This window comes from Acomys minous (genome assembly GCF_964271855.1).
Source record: "Acomys minous genome assembly, chromosome: 7".
In the NCBI taxonomy this organism is placed as follows: Eukaryota; Metazoa; Chordata; class Mammalia; order Rodentia; family Muridae; genus Acomys; species Acomys minous.
In genome coordinates, this window is record NC_140488.1 from 16,550,535 (window position 1) to 16,572,402 (window position 21,868).

Here is a 21,868-nt window from a genome sequence, read left to right on the forward strand (position 1 = left end):
CCATATGACCTGAGTTTGATCTCCATAACCAATTCCAGCTAATTTGCCCTCTGACCGCCACACATGTACCATGCATGTGCATATGCGCACACACACACACACACACACACACACACACACACACACACAATAAAAATTTAAAAACACCAGCTCTGTTTCTTAATTTCTACAATGTCTACCACAATGCTGACATTTCCTCCCTCTTTTCTGGTCTAGTATTTTCATTTTCTCCCTAAGTAGCTTTTTTTTTTTAACCAAAATTTACTGTTACTAGATAGATAGATAAAGGAAACTGGAACTGGTGACTTGTCTCATCTGGAATACTCCCCTCTGTGTGATTAAAAAGCTCAGAATAAAGCAGGGTATGGTGGTGCATGCCTATAGTCCCAGAACTTGAGAAGTGGAGACAGGAGGATCGGAGTTAAAGGACATCCTCAGCTATAGAGAGAGTTGAAGGCCAGCATGAGCCATGCAAGATCTGTCTCAAAACAAAATAAAAGTCAAGGTCTTAATTCTAACTGTATACAAGATATAAACACATTTTTAAAATCTTTTTCAGAGCGTGGACAGAACATCAGGAATATGGATTAATCATTGATGGCTCTACATTGTCACTCATACTGAATTCTAGTCAAGACTCTAGTTCAAACAACTATAAAAGCATTTTCCTACAGATCTGTATGAAATGCACTGCAGTGCTCTGCTGCCGGATGGCACCATTACAAAAAGCCCAGGTAACTGGATAGTAGTTAATTTTCTGTTCTGTACACATCTCATATCTCTCCTTGGCTTTTTCTTCTTTGTGAACAAACTCTTAGTCCCTTTCAAAGTATTTTAAACCTATACTGTACCTTGTACTCTCAAGCTTGCTGACCAGTTCGTTACCTTCTAGACTTCTCAAATGAGTATTTAGTTCCTACTGCCTGCACTCAGTGTTCTTTCCTCCTCATGGCATTATTAGCCCTGTGTATCCTGTTATTTCTTCTCTTACTACTCCACTGGCTTGGTTACAGATAAACCTGGCCCAGTTCCTTGAGCACTATTCTTTTCCTTGTTCATTGACATTCTCCTTAAAAATCTTCCTAGATTTCTGTGCCTGCCCAAAATGCAGTATGTTCCTCCTCTTTGACATTGTATCTTTTCATTTTGTTGTATCCGGTATTTTTACTTTTTTCTTTTATTTTTACATATGGGAGTATTTTGCCTGCATGTATATCTGCACAACTTGGGTTCCTGGTGTTTACAGAGGCCAGAAAAGGTCATCAGAACCCCTGGAACTAAAGATACGGGCATTTGTGAGCTGCTGTCTGGGTACTGAGAATTAAATTTGGGTCCTCTGAAAAGCAGCCAGTGTTCTTTACTACTGAGCTGCTTTCTGGCCCATTTATCTTGTATTTTCTACTTGCTTAATAGTTTTTTCCCTATGGCAGTTTTTCTTTGCTTTTCACTTTATGGACTCACTCTCTGGATTAACTCTTTCATTTTTCTGCCTTCCATGGATACAGCTACAGTCCTGGCTTTTTCTTAAGATTAAGTATCCCATTTCTAGCTGTCTGCTAGATATCTCCATTTGGATTCCCTACTATCATAATTAATTCTAGTATCTTCAGGCAGATATTATAATTTTCTTGAACAGTTTGTTTCTTCCTTTGTCTTATTTTATTCCTGTTACCGGAGCCATTTTTCTTTTACTCCCTAAGTCTCATATTATAATCTGTTTGTGTATTTTTGGTCTATCTATTTTTATGAAACCTTTTTGGTATTGCCCATATTTTTTCTCCTTTCCAGAACATGGAGTAGCCTTAGTGGGTTTTTGTTGTTGTTGTTGTTGTTGTTGTTGTTGTTGTTGTCTGTTTTTGTTTGGTGGGGTTATGTTTGTTTGTTTTTTGTTTTTTGTTTTTTGGGTTTTTTTTTGTTTGTTTGGTTTTGGTTTTTCGAGACAGGGTCTCTCTGTGTTAGCCTTGGCTGTCCTGGACTCACTTTGTAGACCAGGCTGGCCTCGAACTCACAGCGATCTGCCCGCCTCTGCTTCCTGAGTGCTAGGATTAAAGGCGTGCGCCACCACGCCTGGCTGTTTGTTTGTTTTTTTAACACAGGTTTTTCTGTATAGCCTTGGCTGTCCTGGATTCACTGTGTAGACCAGGCTGGCCTCAAACTCACAGATACCTGCCCCTGCCTCCTGAGTGCCTCAATGTATTTTCTCTTTATCACTATACTTAACATTTTCTAGATTATTACGTCCTCATCGCGTGTGTACATATAGTTTAACTCATTACCTTCTGTCTAAATCTTTGGGATTCTACTTCATTAGTTTCTTACAAACCCATCTTAAGTTTGCCATTATTGTTTCAACTCTGCCTTCTCTGCAGATTAACCATCATTTCCCTTGGCATCTCCTATTATTTCTGTAGCCAAGCTTACTATAGTTTTAATCCTCTAAACTCAAAACTTTTATATATTATTCACTTCTCTCATACTTTACGTTTTTATGTGGCTTTAGCTATCAAAGTATGTTTTCTAGTACTTTTTCCTAGTGTTTTCTGCCCGTTTCTTTCTTCTCACTTCTTTCCAGAGCTCATTAACCTTCATCTGTAACTAGCCTCCTAGCTTCTCTCTGTTTTCTCATTGCATTTTCTACCAGTGGCTTCTGTACTCTGCTACCACTTGTACATTTTTCCATATTGATCTGAATCCATTATCCATATGTGGAAATTCATTGATCTGGTCACACCAGACCTATTTTTAAAGTGTTTTCTATTTTCACTTCACTGTGTGCCTTTTGGATGTCATTTTGTTTCTCTAGGAATTCCCTATTTCTGTACACACACAAATTTTACTAGTATTTCATGATTTAAGTCGTGCTTTCTTCTGTAAAATAATTCCTAATTAGCAAATACTTTCTTCTTCTTTGATATCATAAGCTTTCATATATGGAAATTTTTTCTTACATTTACTTACATATTATGTGGTCCATGTACCTTGGTACACATGTGGAGATAAGAAAACAACTTTAGGGCTGGAGAGATGGCTCAGAGGTTAAGAGCACTGGTTGCTCTTCCAAAGGTCTCAGCAACCACATGGTGGCTCACAACCATCTATAATGAGATCTGGTGCCCTCTTGTGGCCTGCATGTAGATATGTAGGCAGAACACTGTGTGTGTGTATATATATATGTGTGTGTGTGTGTGTGTGTGTGTGTGTGTGTGTGTGTGTGTGTGTGTGTATTTTTTTTTTAAAGAAACTGGGTCTGGACTCACTTTGTAAACCAGGCTGGCCTTGAACTCACAGAGATCTAACTGCCTCTGCCTCCCAAGTGCTGAGATAACAGGCATGTACCATCATGTCCAGCCTCACTGGAGCATTCTTTAGGGAGATATGAATATATTCAGAGGAGGGAGTAAGAGGTAACGAAAGCAGTGTTCAGATTTTTCCATTCTTGTTCTAGTGGCTTTGTACATGTTACCTCAAATCCAATATATGGCCTCTATTCTCACACATTCACAATATAATCTAAAAAGATCACATGAAATGATGACAAAAAAAGGAAACGTGCCAGCCTTTAGTAAGTACGGCAGGAAAGGTTTTAAGCATTTATACATATACAGATCTAGAAACAAATGGGGGTGTTAGTGCTATAGTGCTAGAACTATGTTACTTTACACCTGGCAATTAAGAGTTTATTTTACATAATACATACACACAAACTGCCTTTCTGTTTACTTATAAATAACAATGAACCCAGTAAATTTTATACATTCTGCTTTTGACTTTTCTATCTCTTTTGCATTTAATGTTTAGATTGTCAGAATGGTGAAGAACTTGAAAGGCAGCCCCATAACACTGTCAATAGGTGATGGTGCAAATGATGTCAGTATGATTTTGGAATCCCATGTGGGAATAGGTAAGAAACATTTAATGTGATGGCCTCTATAATGTATCATCATCAGTATTGTTCTTTAGGTTGAATCACTTTTATTCTAGATTTATTTTGGTTATTCATCTGGAAACTGACCTTGGGAATAATTGCTAATCTGATGAAAGACTTTTTTCTAACAGTGATATGTAACTAGAGGGTATTTTTATATTTGCCAAACAAAGTGGATTTTTCCTTTTCTTTTTCTTTGAATGGTTTTTTGAGACAGGGTCTCTCTCTGTAGCTCTGGCAGTCCTGGAACTCCCTCTGTAGACCAGGCTAGAACTCAGAGACTATTTGCCTCTGTCTCCCAAGTCCTGGGATTAGAGTTGTGTGCCACCACCGCCCAATTACGAAGTGGATTTTTCAAACCTATTTGTGCCACTATTGATTGTGCAGTTCTTATTTTAACAGCATGAGTGGTATTTTATTAATTTTTACACCCCTAGTCAGACTGCTTATTCTATTTCCTGTTCTCTTTCTTTTGAGATTATCAACTGTTAGAAATTCTCACTGACTGGTTCATTTTCACCACAGTGGTACCTATGAGTACCGAAGGCTCTGGTGTTGAAGTCTTAAGTTGATACACACCAACAGTTCTTTTACCACCTTCAGCACGTTTTCATCCACCCAATTGCTACTAAGCACTCAACCTAACACTCCAAAAACATTGGACAATGGATTGGGAGCACATATAGAATTAATACCTTGAAAATTATTATAGTGAAGAAATTAGATCCCCAAATTTTTTCTCCCATTCAGAAGTAGAATGATTTAGCATGGAATTTTATATTTTGCTTATTGATTACCCAATGTGGAAATGACCTATGGCTCATAAAATTCATGAATAGCTATTCAATTTCATTCAGTTTCTCATTGTCTTCTCATTGGTTTCCTAAACCACAAACCATAGACCTCTAAGTTGCCTTAATATCACATCTGATTTAGTGTTGCACACAATTAAGCACATATTAAAGGCCTTAAATAATTTTTCCCTCCAGATAATTTTTGCTATGTACTTAAAATAATGACTCTACTTAGTTGTTTTATATTATGCTAACAAATAGCTTATCATCAATTAAAAATACTTTTATTTGGTAAGTCTCAGTATCATTCTTAAAGCCATTTTAAAAAATAAACCTAAGGTATACACTTCATTGTAACATTTAAGCAACTTAAAATATAAAAACAAATCAGGTGTTGGGTCATTCTATGAAATTATCACCATCTGGAAATATTCTCTCTTAGGTATTAAAGGAAAAGAAGGTCGCCAAGCAGCCAGGAATAGTGATTATTCTGTTCCAAAGTTTAAACATTTAAAGAAACTGCTATTGGCTCATGGACATCTATACTATGTGAGAATAGCACATCTTGTACAATATTTCTTCTATAAGGTATGTGATCAAATATTTATAATTTAGCTCTTTTGCAGGACACTGTTTTTGAAATGTGATCTTTGTAACATAGATTTGAATCAAACTTGTTCTGTAACTGGGCTGGCACATACCTCCCAGGTGCTAGAATTACAGATGTGCACCATGGTACTGAGCTCTCCAATTTCTGAATTTCTGTGAGTCTAAATACCAAGGCATTACTATGAATATAAAAGATTTGAAGTTAAGTTTGAAGTCAGCATCTGGCAGGCTGGCCTGGGTTCCACATCCCATGGGAAGGTCCAGGAACTGCTTGCCTCCAGACAAGAATGGATGGACATTGGGATCAAAGGTTTGAAGGGCCTGTTTCTCACTCAGGGGCATCTAGAGCTCTTTAGGATGAGGCCTGTTGCCTGGGCCTGGCTTCTAATCTTCCCTGAGGGTTATGGGATACTCTTTACAAGATCTAGGTTACCAGATTAGGTGGAGTGAGAATGCCACTAAGAAAAGGGACTCCACCATTATAGACCAAGTGCAAAACAGCTATCTGGAGAAGTCAGACTTCAACCTTATCCAGAAAGAGTCCCACAGTCAGCTTTATTAAAGTATAAATTAAATATAATAATACTTTATCCATTAAGAACATATAGATCAAGGCCTAAGAGATAAATTGTTTAGCTAAGGGTTTATGGATTTTTGTTATCCTTTCAAAGAATCAAATGCTTGTTTCATTGATTTTGGTTTTTGTATATGTATGTATCTTTTCATTTCAATTTTTCCTTTTATTATTTTTGAGATTGTAATGTGATTACATCATTTTCCCCTTCCCTTTCCTCCTCCACACTCTCTCATATACCTCTTCTTGTCCACTTCCATGGCCTCTCTTTTCATTAATTTCTATTATATGTACATATGTATATACATATATACATACCTACGTGCATGCATACATACATTCCTGAATATAACCTGCTCAGTCTAGGGATCATAGCTGTCTCCCTTATTTGAAAGTTTGCGTGGTGTCCTCTGAATGCAATTTCTCAGGAATGAGACATTCAGGTCAGTTCCAGCACAGGAGCCTCCAGGTCCTTTGTCTGAAGTACATGATATTTTTAGCAATAAGGACTTAAACCTTGCACCTCTCAGGGGCAACCATGGGTAATAGCAATGGAGCGTATGTTTTTGGAGTCTCTTGGACAATGCTTGCCAGCAACGTAAAAGAAGGCTTTTCATGCCTATCGTTGGTGTTTTTTATTAGGTGGTCTTTGGCTTTTGGAGGGAGCATTGTCAGCCCAGAAAAGAAAATTTCATTTAAACTATATATGCCCATTTATATACAGAGTTACATGTTTCATAGGCTTGTTTTTTTGTTTTTTGTTTTGTTTGTTTGTTTTGGGGGGGTATATCGTTAATAGTATGATTCCTTATGACTTTTTCCAAATACCCTTACTGTAACTTCACCCTTCTTCTTCCTCCTGTATATATCTCTCCTTCCCTCCAAATTAAAGCACCCCCATTTTCCTCATTTTCAGATGAATCATTTGTACTGTGTCCCCCTTTCTATTTCTCCCCAACTCCCCTATACCGGCAGTGATCCCTCCTTACTTTCGTGGTTTCTACAGTTAATCCAGGATGCATACTCAAGTCTGAGGATTTGGAGCCAAGAGCCTACCATGAGAAAGAACATGTGACAGTTGTCTTTCTGGGTCTGGGTTATTTCACCTCAATATGATCTTTATCTAGTTTCATTTACCTGCAAAACTGATTTCATTTTTCTTTGCAGCTAAATAGTATTCCATAGTATAAATGTATCCACTACCCATTGATCAGTTAGTTGAAGGACATTTAGGTTAGGTTGTCTCTATTTCCTAGCTATTGTAAATAGAGGCAGCAATAAACATGGCTGAGTAAGTATCTGTGGGATAGGTTTCCTTGTCCTTGTCCTTGGACGTGTCCCAAGGAATGGTATAGGTGGGTCATATGGTAGACCTATTTTTACATTTTTAAGAACTCTCCACACCGCCTTCATAATGACTATGCCGGTTTGCAATCCCACCAACAATGAGCAAGTGTTATGAGAACACAGAACATTTTATGAACTTGCATGTCGAGCCAGGCCGTGGTGGCGCATGCCTTTAAGCCTAGCACTCGGGAGGCAAAGGCAGGCACATCTTTGTGATTTCGAGGCCAGCCTGGTCTACAAAGTGAGTCCAGGACAGCCAAGGATACACAGAGAAACTCTGTCTCAAACCCCCCCCACACACACCCAAAAAAGAATTTGCTTGTCATCCATGTTAATTTTCTACGTAGCCTTCCAATTTTAATATCTGTACTGCTGATATGAACACTGGTTTTGTTGGTGTGCTTGTTTGTTTGTTTGTTTGAGACAGTTTCTTACTATATAGCCCTGGCTAGTCTAGAACTCATTATGCAGACAAAGCTGGCCTAGACTCACAAAGATCCACCTATCTCTGGTTCACAAGTGCTGTAATTAAAAGTGTATCACCTGACCATTTCAGTAATTGTACTTGATTTTCCAAGGCCCAAAGGTACATTGTTAATTGTTTGAGAGCTCTGATTTTTTCCCTCTTTGGCAAGGTATCTTGTTTCTCAGGCTGGCTTTGAACTCAATATGTACCTGAGGATGACCTTGAACTTGTGTTTCTTTGGTCTCTATTTCCCAGGTACTAGAGTTAGAGGTGTATGCCTTCATGCTGCATTCATGTGGTGTTGATGAATGAACCCAGGGCTTTACACATGCTGAGCTTGCGCCTCCCAGATGAGCTAAGTTCCCAGCCACATCTGATTTTTTTTTTTAATGCAGATACTTACAGGTTTAAATTTCACTCTCAGGAGTACTTAGCCCATAGGTTTTGGTATGTTATTTTTTCATATTCATTTAGTTCTCTGACTTTTTTTAAACTCCCTCCTTGATTTCAGTAGCCTATTCATCATTCTGTAGAGGTTTTTGGTTGGTTGGTTGGCTGGCTGGCTGGCTGGCTGGCTGGCTGGCTCGTTGGTTGGGTTGTTGTTGTGGTTGTTGTTGTTGTTATTGTTGTTATTGATACAGGGTCTCACTATGTAGTTCTGGTTGGCCTGCCACTCACTGTGTAGATCAGGATGGCCTGAGATGCAGAGATCAACATGCTTCTGCCTCTGTCTCCCAGGTGCTGGAGTTGAAGCTATGTGCTAACTCCTGGATCAGAGAGATTTTTTTCAATGTCTGTGACTTTGTATATGTTTTATATTTTCTCTTGCTATTGGTTTCTACTTGTAGTCTTTTTTTGTCAGGTAAAGTACAAGAAATTAGTTTTCCTAGATGTATTAAGACTTTACGTACTGTTTGGTTTTGTATGTTATATCTTACAGAAAAGTCCATGAGCTGCTAAGAAGACTACAGTATATTGTGTTTAGATAGAATTTCTATAGAAAATTGTTAAATTAATTTCATCTGTCGTATCATTTAAATAAGGATAATTATTTGTTTGTGAGTAGGGCATTAAAGACACCTATTATTGTTTTGCTGTTAATTTTTGCCCACCCCCCATTCCATTTGCTTGCAATACCTTTTTCCAGCCTTACACTCTAAGATTGTAGCTGAAGGATATTTCTTGGAGACAACAAATGTATTGATAGATCCTATTTTTAAAAATCAATCTGCTTATCTGTGTCTGTTGATTGGGGAATTGAGACCATTAATATTGATATTATTGAAAGATGTTATGCTAATTCCTGTCATTCCTATTCCTGGTTTGCTTAACTATTGCTCTTCTATGGTCTATTCTTTTCTGTAGCCTTGTTTATCTTTCTTTTTAGTCCAAAGGAGTCCTTCAAATATTTTCTATATAGGTAGTTTAGTGGTTATGAATTCACCTACCCTGTTTTTATCACAGTTAATTTTTCTTTCTCCTTCAATTATGACAGACCATTTTGTTGGAAGCAATAGTCTGGGTTGGTTGTTGTCTTTCAGAGCTTGAAATGGATCATTCTAGAAGCTCTCTTAGCCTTAAAGTTTTTGTTTAGAAAACTTGTATTATTCTGATGAACCTGCCTTTATAGGTAACTTTCTGTTCCTTCTTTGCAGTGTCCAGTAAGTTCATTTGTTCTTTTTGTTTGTATTAACTATATAATATAATGTGGAGACATCCTTCTCTGGTCTTATATGTTTGGGTGTTTTAAGTTACTCCTATACCTGTATGAGCACTTGTTTCCCTAGAGTTGGGAACTTTTCTGATTCATTGTTTTAGTCTTTCCATAGTGTCCCATTAATCTCAAGTATAACTTATGATTGTAATATTGTTATGTTACATTTATTTTGTGTACACACGCATGCACGCACATCTGCCAGGCTTGGCAGCAGATGACTTTACTCACTGAGCCATCTCTATCTTCATGTTATTATTTTTGTCATTGTTTCAGTTCCTCTACCTTGTCTTTGAGACCTGATATCCTATCTTCCCTTTGATCCATTCTCTTGGTGACACTTTTTAAGGAGTTTATCATTTGACTTACAGAATTTTTTTTGGTTTGTTTTGGTTTTTTAAATTTTTATTTTATTAATTTATTCATATTACATCTCAGTGGTTATCCCCTCCCTTGTATCCTCCCATACAGTGAGGATGGGAGTCTGTGTTCTCACTGTCTGACCAGGTTTCCACCTAGCTGGGCACTATGAGGTTTTGATACAGTGCTTTTTCACCATAGTGTAGAGGAATTCTGCTGTGCAGGTTGACTCTATAGTTCCCTTCGAATGAAAAATTGCAGACCATGTATTGTTTGGAGCCTGCCAAGCCCTTAACTCAGCAGGGGTCTTTTAAAATAGTGTTCTACAGCTGTACCAGTTCAATGCCAAGGAAAATGTGTTTTTCAGAAAATCTTTTCTCTACAGCCACCATGCATAACTTTTGTCTCCTTTCTTCCTTCTTTGTTTTTTACTGAGAGTATTATGCCGATTTTTGAGAGTTTCAGTGATGACTTCACAGAGAGAAAGGAGTTCCCCAGACTATGCTATTCCTATTCAGTATTTTTTATGTTCTGATTTCAAGGTTTCCTATTTTACTTTGAAATAGACTAGAGATTTTTTTTGTGGCTATCACTCATCTCTTCTGGTAGTGGTTACCGAGCCTTCCCCAGGTTATTCCCTAGTCTATTGAACCAAGCCTATATGATGTCCACCATCTTGTCTAACATCTCCTGTTTCATTCTTTCATTCATGCTCTCATCTATGATTCAAATGAGTCATCATCAGTGATCACTCTTGCTACGAATAGCACCGGATGACAAGGCTCCTATAAGTGCATTTGTTAAATAAAAACATTAAAAATGAGCCAGATACACCTTTAATCCTGGCACTCAGGAAGCAGAGACAAGTGTATCTCTTGTGAGTTTTAGGCTGGGGCCTGGTTTACATGAGTTTGAGAACATGATGGGGACCTTGTCTCCAAAACAAGAAAGACAAGGAAGGAAAAGGAAACATGTATATGTGTTTATAGAAGGGAAAATGTATAGATAGTATGTGATTATGTGTATATACTAGGTTGCGAGCCTTTAACTGGTTGTTGGACCAAACATTGAGGAAGAGTATAACTTTGATGATGATAATGAACTCAGTGTGTGTAAAATAGACTGTTGTTTGACAGAAGTACTTCATTTATTACTGAATCCTCACAAGTCTCCTATGAGGCAAGTTATATAGTATCATTTCCAAATATATATAGATATATAGATCTCAGAGAAGTGTTATAACTGGTCTTGGTTCTACAGCTAGGAATTTTGAGAACTGTATATTCTCACAGTAGGTTAAGTCCAGGAATCTACTTCAGAGTTAGGTTCTGTTGGGCTTGGCATCACTGATTATTTCTTTTGACCTTTCCCTGATAGGAAGTCCCTATGAAGATTTGTCGTGTAGATTTGTCTGGTAATCTGACTCTTCCCAAAGAGTTTGTTTGCCTCCAGTTGGATTTTGGCCTGCAATTCAAGTATCTGCCACCAGATGGAATGAATTATCTGTTAAAAGAAGAAAACAAGGCTTAACTTATCCAATGTTAACAAGTGGTTAGAAATTGTTATAAGCCCAATTTACAACGAAGGGTATTAGAGACTAATTATGTAGATAATGGCTTCTGTATCCATCTTCATCTACATTACTGACTCAACACTATTCCTTTTATACAGCTGTCTTTTGCTCAGAAAGAATTTCTAATCTTTTAACTACTTTTGGCGTAGCATTAAAAAAAAAATACATTCCCTCTTCTTTAAAAAAAATATGTAGTAATATGTGTGTATGGGGGGGGTATGTGCACATGATTGGAGGTGCCTATGGCATCATATGACCCTGGAGCCGGAATTAAGGGTACTGTAAATTGTCCATGTGGATAATGGGAACAAAACTCCATCGTCTCTGATGTATACTCTTAACTGCTGAGCCATATTTTCAGCCTTTCCATTCCCCTACCTCTTTTATTGTCATTACATTTTCAAATTGTTTCCTCATTAATGGAATACTTTAGTTACAAGTCTGTTTTTTCATTTAATCTTTCTTACATAATCCAACCAGGTTACTTTAGAATATAATGCTTTCCAACTCTTAGAAGTTTTACTGTTTGTTGTCTCAGCATTAATCTATCTTTTAAGGTAATCCCTCAGTCTGACACTGTCTTACCATTTATGGATTTTGGTGTGGCTTTTCGGTTGTTTTGTTATGGTGGTGTGCTGGGCACTGCCTAGTATTGAACTAGAACATGACTGGCAGTGACCTTAGCAATATAATACTTGAGGTTTAGCTGGAGCAATAGTACAAGGGATGAAGATTAAGGGGATATAAATTGGAAAAGAAAAAAGTCAAGATATGGTTATTTGCAGATGATATGATATTATACATAAGTGACCCTAAAAAATGCCACCAGGAAACCCCAACAGCTGATAAACACCTTTAGTGACGTGGCTGGATACAAGATTAACTCAGGAAAATCAGTAGCTCTCCTATATATAAATGACAAACACGCTGAGAAAGAATTCAGGGAAGTAACACTTTTCACAGTAGCCTCAACTAGCATAAAATATCTTGTGGTAACTAACTAATCAAGACTTTAATAATAAAAACTTCAGCTGGGTGGTGGTAGTACATGCCTTTAATCCCAGAGGCAGAAGGAGCTCTCTGATTTTGAGGCCATCTTAGTCTACAGAGTGAGTTCTAGGCTAGCCAGGGCTACACAGAGAAACCCACTCGTGGAAAAAGTCTTTAAGCCATTTAAGACTTCAGAAAATGGAGAAATCTCCTATGCTCTTGGATTGAGAGGATTAACATAGTAAAAAATGGTCATTTTACCAAACGCAATCTACAGATTCCAAGCAATTTCCATAAAATTTTTAACACAATTCTTCATAGATCTATAAAGGACAATCTTTACCTTGATTATGGAAACACAAAACACCCAAAATAACTAAAAACAATCCTAAATAATACTAGAACTGCTGGATATATCACCATCCCTGGTTTCAAAGTGTACTACAGAGCTATAGTAATAAAAACAGCTTGGTATTAGCACACACAAAAAGAAATGACATTCAGTGGAATTGAATCGAAGATCCACACATAAATCTACGTATCTGTGGATGGACACCTCATTTTTTTTTACTGGAAAAAAAAAGATGTCTTCAAAAATGGTGCTGGTCCAATGGAACAGCTGCATATAGAAGAATCCAAATAGATCCATACTTATCACCATGCACAAAAATTAACTGCAAATGGATCAAAGATCTCAACATGAAGCCAAATACACTGAACCTGATAGAAGAGAAAGTGAGGAGTAGCCTTGAATCCATTGGCACATGCAAAGACTTTCTGAACAGAACACTGTTAGCACAGACACCAAGATCTAATAATAATAATAATAATAACAACAACAATAACAATAATACACGCTTTGGGTGTTATGTAGTGTAATGATTTTATAAATCCAATTGATATTTAAGGGACAATACATTAGGTGTTCAAGTCAAATGAACTAATTTCTTTCTTATAAGAAGAATACAGCAAGCCAGGCATGTTGGTTTATGCTTGCAATCCTAGCACGTAGGAAGCTAAAACAGGAGGAAAACTGTTAGTTTGAGACCAGATAAGAGTACATAGCAAGTTCCAGGCTACCTTGGACAATAGTGTGGGATCTAGTCTCCAAAAACAAAGGAAATTTTCAAAAATAGCAAGAGGTTCTCAGAAGTGAGATCCTCTTTTAGGGGGCAAAAGTTACTCTTATTATGAATTAATCATTTAAAACTAATTTCTTTACATCTTTGCAACAGTTGTTACATTCCAACATCAGAAGGATTTAAGAATGACTTTGTACAGTACCCTCTTTTGGTTTTTAAAATTGACTAAGGGAAAATACTAATGTTTGTCTTAATATTTTCCAGAACCTGTGTTTCATTTTACCACAGTTTTTATACCAATTCTTCTGCGGATTCTCACAACAGGTATGTGCCCTTCTTAGTAGAAGTATATATAGGAAATACAGGAGCAATAATTATGACTAGCTCAGAAATTGGGTTAATACATAAGCAATTTAATGATGTTGCCAAGCTGGGTAACCACATCTGTGACTGTCTTTGAGGTATCTGTGTCTGAATTTTCAAACTTTAGAGGCAAGCCTTGTCTTAATTATAAATGCTTGAAAGCCATGTTTTTCTGAGGATATTGGCATTGTTCAAACAACTGTCTTATAGTGATAGGGAAGAGACAGACAATTAAATATGTGATATGGGATACTATCTCAGTGTTCTAAAGGGAAAAATATAAGCAATAAAACATATAAAGTAATACTGAAAGCATATATACCCACCATATGACAAGGTGGGTGGCTATTAATTTAAAGGAGCTATCTGGAACAATCTCTCTAATAAGGTAACATGTAGACAGACCTGAGTACCCTAGAGAAGAAACTAAGCAGACATCTTAAAATTGTTCCAGGTAAAGGAATGGTCTCTGAGGAGGTGGCATGGAGTGCAGATCTTTACTTTTTACTATGGACTTGTGTTGGTGCTGGCAGCAGCATGCTTTCTTGTGTGATTGGAGTACATATAGGTAGTCTTTATTCAATCCAGAACCTCATTAGCTACTCTCTGGAATTCCGAGTGTGGTATGGAAATATAGAAATGGAATGAGACTATTTAAAACAAAACCTCTTTCTTTACGGCTGGAGAGATGGCTCAGAGGTTAAGAGCACTGACTGCTCTTGCAGAGGTCATGAGTTCAATTCCCAGCAACCACATGGTGGCTCACAATCATCTCTGATGTGATCTGATTTCCTCTTCTGGTCTGCAGGTGTACATGCAGGCAGAGCATTGCATATATAACAATTAAATTAATTAATTAAATTAAAAATAAAAATAAATAAAACGAAACCTCTTTCTTTAGTAAAGCTAGGATATTATGTGGCTGTTTTTCCATGAAAAGGAAACAGTTGTAACACGTTCAACAAGATGACAATATTATCAACTAACCTTGTTTGGAGGACATTCTATCTCCTCTAATTATGCATCTAAGAACTGCAGTTAACTCTCACGTAACCTTGAAGTTCCATCCTGAAGCAAAAGTAGATCTGAGGAGTTGTTGTTTTATTTTACTTATTAGTGAAAATGGGTAGTTTCCAAAGCAAATTTAGTATTGTATGTCATGAACTAGTACTTTCATTTGAAAATTAGAAGTATAACACATTTTTATGCTTTTTAATTCAGTGAAAGAATTTTTTTTGCTAATCTTGAATCTTTGTTCATAGAAAATATGTGAAAGTTGTCTCCATATTCCATGCAGAGCCATCCTCTTAATTTCACTGAGAGTTGAATATACTCTCTCTTGCTTTTTTTTCTGTTGAAACCAATTAATATTGAGATCCCTTCCTCTGGATCTACTAGCTCCCTGATTACCCCCAATTCTGCTCTCTGTATTGAATTTGAACTCCTTGGTGAATAAAGGATGAATCATGTTTGTCCTCAGTGCTTGGACTTATTACACTCTCCACTAATGGTTGGAAGCTAACTAGTGAGTGAGCTAAAAAGTTCTGTTCAAGTTGTTTAAAACTGTTTCACATCACTTTTTATTATAATGTGTGTTTACTTCACTAGGTAAAATTACATAGTTGTGTTGATTAGTGTCACATTTAAATGGATTTTATTAATCAGAGAACATTTACATATATAAATATGTGTGTGAATATATGATGTCTTTAATTCAGACAACACAAAATGTCTATATGGTACCTAGCAGTGTGTATCTAATACTGAACTCAGTAAATACTTGGACCTGAACAAAGTTTATAAAATACTTAAATCTTTTTCAATAGAAGTTTTATAGGCTAGAGAGATGGTGTGGTGTTTATAAGCACATACTGTATCAGAGAACCTGAATTTGGTTTGGTTACTAGCACCCATGTTGGATAGCTCATAACTACCTGTAACTCCAACTCCATGAGGATCTTTTACCTCTTCTGGCCTCCTTGGACACATGCATTCACATAAACTTGCCCACACATAGACCTACACATACACATAATGTTAAAATCTGAAAAAGAAAAATTTTTTTCCAGGCAGGATTTCTCTGTGTAGCCTCGGCTGTCCTCAACTCGCTTTGTAGGCCATGCTGGCTTCGAACTCACAGAGATCTGCCTGCCTCTGCTTCCCTAGAAATATTGTTTTTAAAGCTTTGTGATTTCCTAATTGATCCTTTGCAAATGTGGTGTGACTTCTGTGTTCACTTGTCCAGTATTTAATGGCTGCTTTCAGGATGCCATCATATATTTGGGAGTTCAATACTGTCAAAGCACTCAAGACTAAGATCACTAAGCACATACTTATAGTTGATTAAACTATGTTTCTTAGCTTTAAGGAAGTAAGAACACACATAAGAGGAATTTTCAGGAAAAGGGTGCTAAAATGGCCTTATTATAGGATTTGAACTTTATTACATGATTGGGGATTATAAAATATTAACCAAAAATATGTAAAGTATTAACCAGGAAAAAAATTCCAAGATGGGTTGGCTTCTCCCTATGGTTTAGTTTTTGTAAGGACTCCTGCCTTGTACTTATTTGGTCTTTCTGAGAGAGCTACTAAATAGCTACATTTTTAGCCACTGAAAAATCTATGTAAAGTTAATAGGAAATATTATTAAGATCCTATTAAAGGGTCAAGTATGTTAATAATGACACATAGAATTGTTTAATATTTTAATCTTTACCAGGTAGAGTGACCTTATTTACAAAGTTGCCTAAGCTACTCCAAAAGCATTTTTCAAAAACTATGTTAAGCTAGGCATGGTGGCGCACGCCTGTAATTCCAGCACTCAGAGAGGCAGAGACAGGCAGATCTCTGTGAGTTCGAGGCCAGCCTGGCTACAACAGGGAAACCCTGTCTTGGGGGGGGAAGATTATAGCTGTAGGTTTTTGCAAATACATTATCTCATAGATGAATGACTACAGTATATTTTTTTCCTGTTTGTTTGTCTGTCTGTCTTTTCAGCCACTCTATGATGCTGCTTATCTTACAATGTATAATATCTGTTTCACATCCCTGCCCATCCTGGCTTACAGTCTCCTGGAACAGCACATCAACATTGATATTCTGACCTCAGACCCTCGATTGTATATGTAAGTTGGAACTGTCATTGAGATAATTTCCCACTCTGTAGTCCAGATTTGTTTGGAAGTCACTATGTAGCTCGGGCTAGTCTAGAATTTGTGAAATTCTCTTGTATTGGTCCTTGTATTATTGGTATAAGCCACCATGCTGGGCTTTAAGTAATGTGTTTTATTTCATCTACAGATAGGAAGGACACAGAATTGATAACTTGGTTCATTAAGTGTTTCTGTTGTGAATTTTCAGCTAAAACAGATCATTCAACAGGAGAGTGGTATATTTCTCTAGATAGCAGTCCTGTACTTAAATGCATATATTTGTGATGCAGGTATAGGTCTCAAATTATTGCACTGTTTTACATAGAGGTGCCAAATAAAGGCTGTGACACAATTGTGGCTCAGCCTAAAGTGCAACTTCCCTTCCTAACATTGCAGAGGGTACCAGCTTTGATCAAACTTGATCTTCGCTTATTCCTAGCAACAGAATATTGTTACCGTGATAACTCCTTTATAAACATGGGTCTCTACAGTGCCCTACTGAATTTTAGCAGTGGCATTATATAGTTCACCTTTAACACTTAGTGACTCAGACATTTTGAAAAATATTGACATGAAACGTTGGTTATTTTATATTCCTAATAGAATTTTGAAAACTGAACTAATTCTTTTGTGAAGAGAGCAGGTATGTGTAGCTGACTTATTGCCTTTAAACAATATTCTGGTAACATCTGCTGCATGTTATATGGAAGTACTCAAGCTGTTACTAGTCAGCCTTTCTCCAGACCCGCATTCTTGTTTTTTATTTATGCTTTTCTTCATGTTGGGTGACTTATTCAGAGTTTCTCACAGCTTCTTCATCTAAGTATGGCAAAGAAGTCTTGACTGGTATTTCAGTATAACATGAGACCCCTGCCAGTCTTTTCCCATAGATTTTTGCAAGGACAAGAATCACTATGTAGTTTTGTCCTCCAGTCTAAGTCAGTGACTAGGAAAGCTACACTGGCTAGAGAGGTACTTTTCCTGTTTCTGGGAAACAGCCACATCTTTCTTCTCCCACTTTTCTGTTTACAAATGGCATCCCCAAAATTTCAGATTTGCACCTAAAAGTCTTGTAGCTTAAAAGTTGTATAATTTGTCATGGTTTCATTCTCTGTTCCAAGTAAGCAAAGGCCCATTGCATTTACATTATGTAACTGTGATAACATAGCCCAGTGACATTTCTGTAGTATTATCAATAGGTGTGCTATATGAGTGATTAGGCACTCTTGATCCATGGTAAGAGAAATTTAAAATAGAAACATAAATAAATAAATAAATAAATAAATAAATAAATAAGACACATGCATAAACCCATCTTCTTTGTACAGATCTGCTTCATTAGAAGTAGTAGCCTTATTTCATTTTACTTTCTGTTGTTGACTGAGAAGAGTGTGCTACTTAATCTGTCTACCTGCCATTCATCAGGATGTCATTGTTAAGCCCCTAACATGTGATTTGACTTGTTGGAAACCTAAGATCTACCTTAAAAAGGTTACATTTCTAATAAGTATTATGTATGTGTGTGTATGTATATATATAAACAAATATAATTAGGAAACTTTGTAGCATTATTAAGACTATACATTTTTTAAAGATTTCTTTCTTTATTTTATATATATGAGTGCTGTGCCTGCATGTACACCTGCAGGCCAGAAGAAGGCATCAGATCACATTGTGGATGGTTGTGAGCCACCGTGTGGTTGCTGGGAATTGAACTCAGGACCTCTGGAAGAGCAAACAGTGCTCTTAACCTCTGAGCCATCTCTCCAGCCCTTGAATGAATGTTTATATATTAGAATTGCTTGAGGAACTTCAAAATACTCCGATGTTCAGGTTATATACCATACCAGTAAAATCAGAATGTGGATTTAAGTCAGGCATCAATTTAACTTAAAATATTTGTTGTTTATGCATTATGGTATTATAGTTCAATACATGTATATAATGTATAATGATAAAGTCAAGGCAGTTAGCATTTTCATCTTCTCAGATACCACCATTTCTTTGTACTGATGACCTTCTAACTTTTCTGCATATCTTGAAGTACCTAACTTTTGTAAACTGTGGCTACTTTCTTCTACTATACCACATTAGAACTACCTCTCATTCTCTAACAGTATTTTGGAACCCATCACCCATCTTCTCCTTTCCTTCCTTGCTTCTAGCAACCTCTTTGCTACTCTAGTTCTATGTTGTCAAGTCTTTTAGCTTTCACCAATGGGTGAGAGCATGTGTATTTGTCTTGTTATACATCCCTAGCTTTGAAAGATTCCTCCCCACACAATTAAATATGGAGTTTGTGACCAATTATGCTACACCTTCTGAGATTTATTATGCCTAATTTTCATATATTCTTTCTATATTCTAACTTAATTTATATATACATGTACAAATATATAGGTTGGTGGATAGATGGATGATCAATCTTAATTAATTTCCTACCGTTATTGACAAAATAAATAATAATTATTTGGTCAGTGGCCAGATTTTTAGAAATAGTTTACAGGTTACATCACTATCTTGGGCAGGTAGTGAGTACATGAAGATCTAACCTTGGACAATCTATCCTTTCATTAAAAAAATCTTTCTGATCGTTATAGTAGCCCCTTCATTATAACAAGGTCAAATTAACGCCCACCTTTCATGCTTCCTCCTTGTATCTTTATCTCAATAGCCTACAGAGGTTTATGAATTTTCCCTCTCCGTTTCTTCATAGGAAAATTACTGGCAATGCTATGTTACAGTTGGGGCCTTTCTTATATTGGACATTTCTGGCTGCCTTTGAAGGGACAGTATTCTTCTTTGGGACTTACTTCCTTTTTCAGACAACATCTTTAGAAGACAATGGAAAGGTAAAACAAACATGTATTTTTTTTCCTTAGGCACTGCATATATCACACACACATTCTTGTAGTACTCGTTTTTTAAAAGCTCTGTTGGTTCTGCTAGAACCTTCTAAGAAAAGGACAATATCAGTGAGTACCTGCACTGGGACAGTTTTGGCCTACTTGTACTCTAGGAGAGAATTATTGGAGTGGGACAGGTGAGGTCATCTTCCTACAGCTACATCCTGGAAACGGAACCTTCTACCTTGCATGTTGCTTTTACTATGTTCTCCTTTGCCATGTTTGCTACTCTTCTTTTATGGTAATTCTTACTAATTGTAAATATGAAGCAAAGATGTAAGTTTCAAAAACAATTTATTACATATAACATGTCTAAAACCTATATAACTAACATCTCCGACAAAAGTGTAAGCCCAATGAATTTGAATGACACTTTTATCAAATGAGATACTATAGTCAGCCCTCTTTAATTTGGACTAAGAAGTTAGTTTAGTATGAATTCTTTCTAATTATTAATCATAATATAACTATTAAGAAAATATTAATTGGCCTTAGAATACACATACCAAGCACTCGCTTGCCACAGAACGGCCTGCTAAGTTTTGGGTATCCTTGGGAAAGTTATGTTAGCTTACTAAGTCAAATTTTGTCTAATAAGTAGAGATTCAATTTTGTGACTTCTCAGATCCTTCATCTATGAGTAGTTCTGTGATTTTTACTTTTTATTTTTGACACAAAATTTGTATACAGTTTGCTACTACTTAAAAAGAATTTGCTTCAGATTTGCTTTATGTTGACATTGATTGGCTTAGCCAACACTTTAGGTGGTACATAAGAATCAATAGTCCAGCCTTTTCTGATTTATTATGCATTTTAAATTCATGAAGTCCAAATTAAGATTTTATTGTATGTGTCACCATCCTTTTTAAGTGTTTGCTAAAATTGCATAAGAATTATAATCAGCAGCTAAACCCATGTATGATTTGGTTGACTCCTTTTTTTTTTCTCCTATTAACCTTATTTTGTTTTTATTTTGTAAAATCGTTTTACATCTCATTTTCTGTTTCAATGTTATGCATTCAGATCTTGACAGCGTTTGGTAAGCATATGTGCCATTCATTGTCATCATTTGGATTTATAAGTGGTACTGCTTCTCTGGTGTGCACGTGCTAACAGACATAGTATTTATAGTCAGAAAATTAGACACACTTTAAAATTTTAAATCCATTTATGTTTATGTGAGAGCTTTCTTTATTTTTTAGGACAAAACATCAAACTCACTAGTGACATGAGTCATCCAGATGACTAATTTTGATGAATGTTGCTTCTAGTGGAATAGTAGGGTTTTTTCCTCTTCCTTTATCAAACCAATGAGCTCCCCATTTGATGCTATGTGGTAATAATCCCAACCAAGCACAGGTGTCCTGTATCTATCCGTGAAAGTCTAGCATTGTGACTTAATCTTAGTGAGAAGCTATTTTCCCAAATAATGCATAAAAAGATCTTTATCAGTTACATTCAGGATTAAACGTTTTATTTCTTGAGCAGGCTTGTGTATTCATGATACATATAATTGTTAAATGTTTTTCAGATATATGGAAACTGGACATTTGGAACTATTGTTTTTACAGTCTTAGTATTCACTGTAACTCTGAAGGTTAGATTTTTTTTATTTATTCAAATATATTTTGTATAACCTTTGTTTCTTAATCTTTGTGTTACTATCTGTTATCTAAGCCCTTGTCTGAATGCTTACTAAAAAGTTTTAGCATTTGTATACTATTTATCATTTTTTGTCTAGTACATATTTTAGTGTTAAGAAATTTAGGCACCATACTTATTGAAAACCCATTCCTTCCTAATTGCTGGATTGTTTTGTTGTAATATTGAAAAAAATTATTCAATATATTCTGATCATGCTTTTCCCTTTCCTTATTCCTGCCAGATCGTTTACCCACCTAACTCCATGTCCCCGCCCTCTCTCAAAACACAAATAGGCAAACAAAACAAAACAAAATACCTTAAAAATACTACATTGGAAACCAGAAAGGGGAGTGGGCCTATTGACCC

At 36.4% G+C, this 21,868-nt stretch overlaps 1 protein-coding gene across 12 annotated transcripts in view; it reads left to right on the forward strand.

Annotated features, from left to right (window-relative positions):
* Positions 1–21,868, forward strand: part of ATP11C (ATPase phospholipid transporting 11C (ATP11C blood group)) — a 159,656-nt gene that overhangs the window by 122,343 nt on the left and 15,445 nt on the right. For all 12 annotated transcript variants that reach the window (XM_084790699.1, XM_084790703.1, XM_084790700.1 and 9 more), the window contains 7 exons: positions 560–734; positions 3,799–3,901; positions 5,162–5,307; positions 13,699–13,758; positions 16,798–16,925; positions 19,669–19,804; positions 21,390–21,455. In XM_084790699.1, the coding sequence (XP_084646825.1) occupies positions 560–734; positions 3,799–3,901; positions 5,162–5,307; positions 13,699–13,758; positions 16,798–16,925; positions 19,669–19,804; positions 21,390–21,455 (814 nt within the window). The remainder of the gene's footprint in view (positions 1–559; positions 735–3,798; positions 3,902–5,161; positions 5,308–13,698; positions 13,759–16,797; positions 16,926–19,668; positions 19,805–21,389; positions 21,456–21,868) is intronic.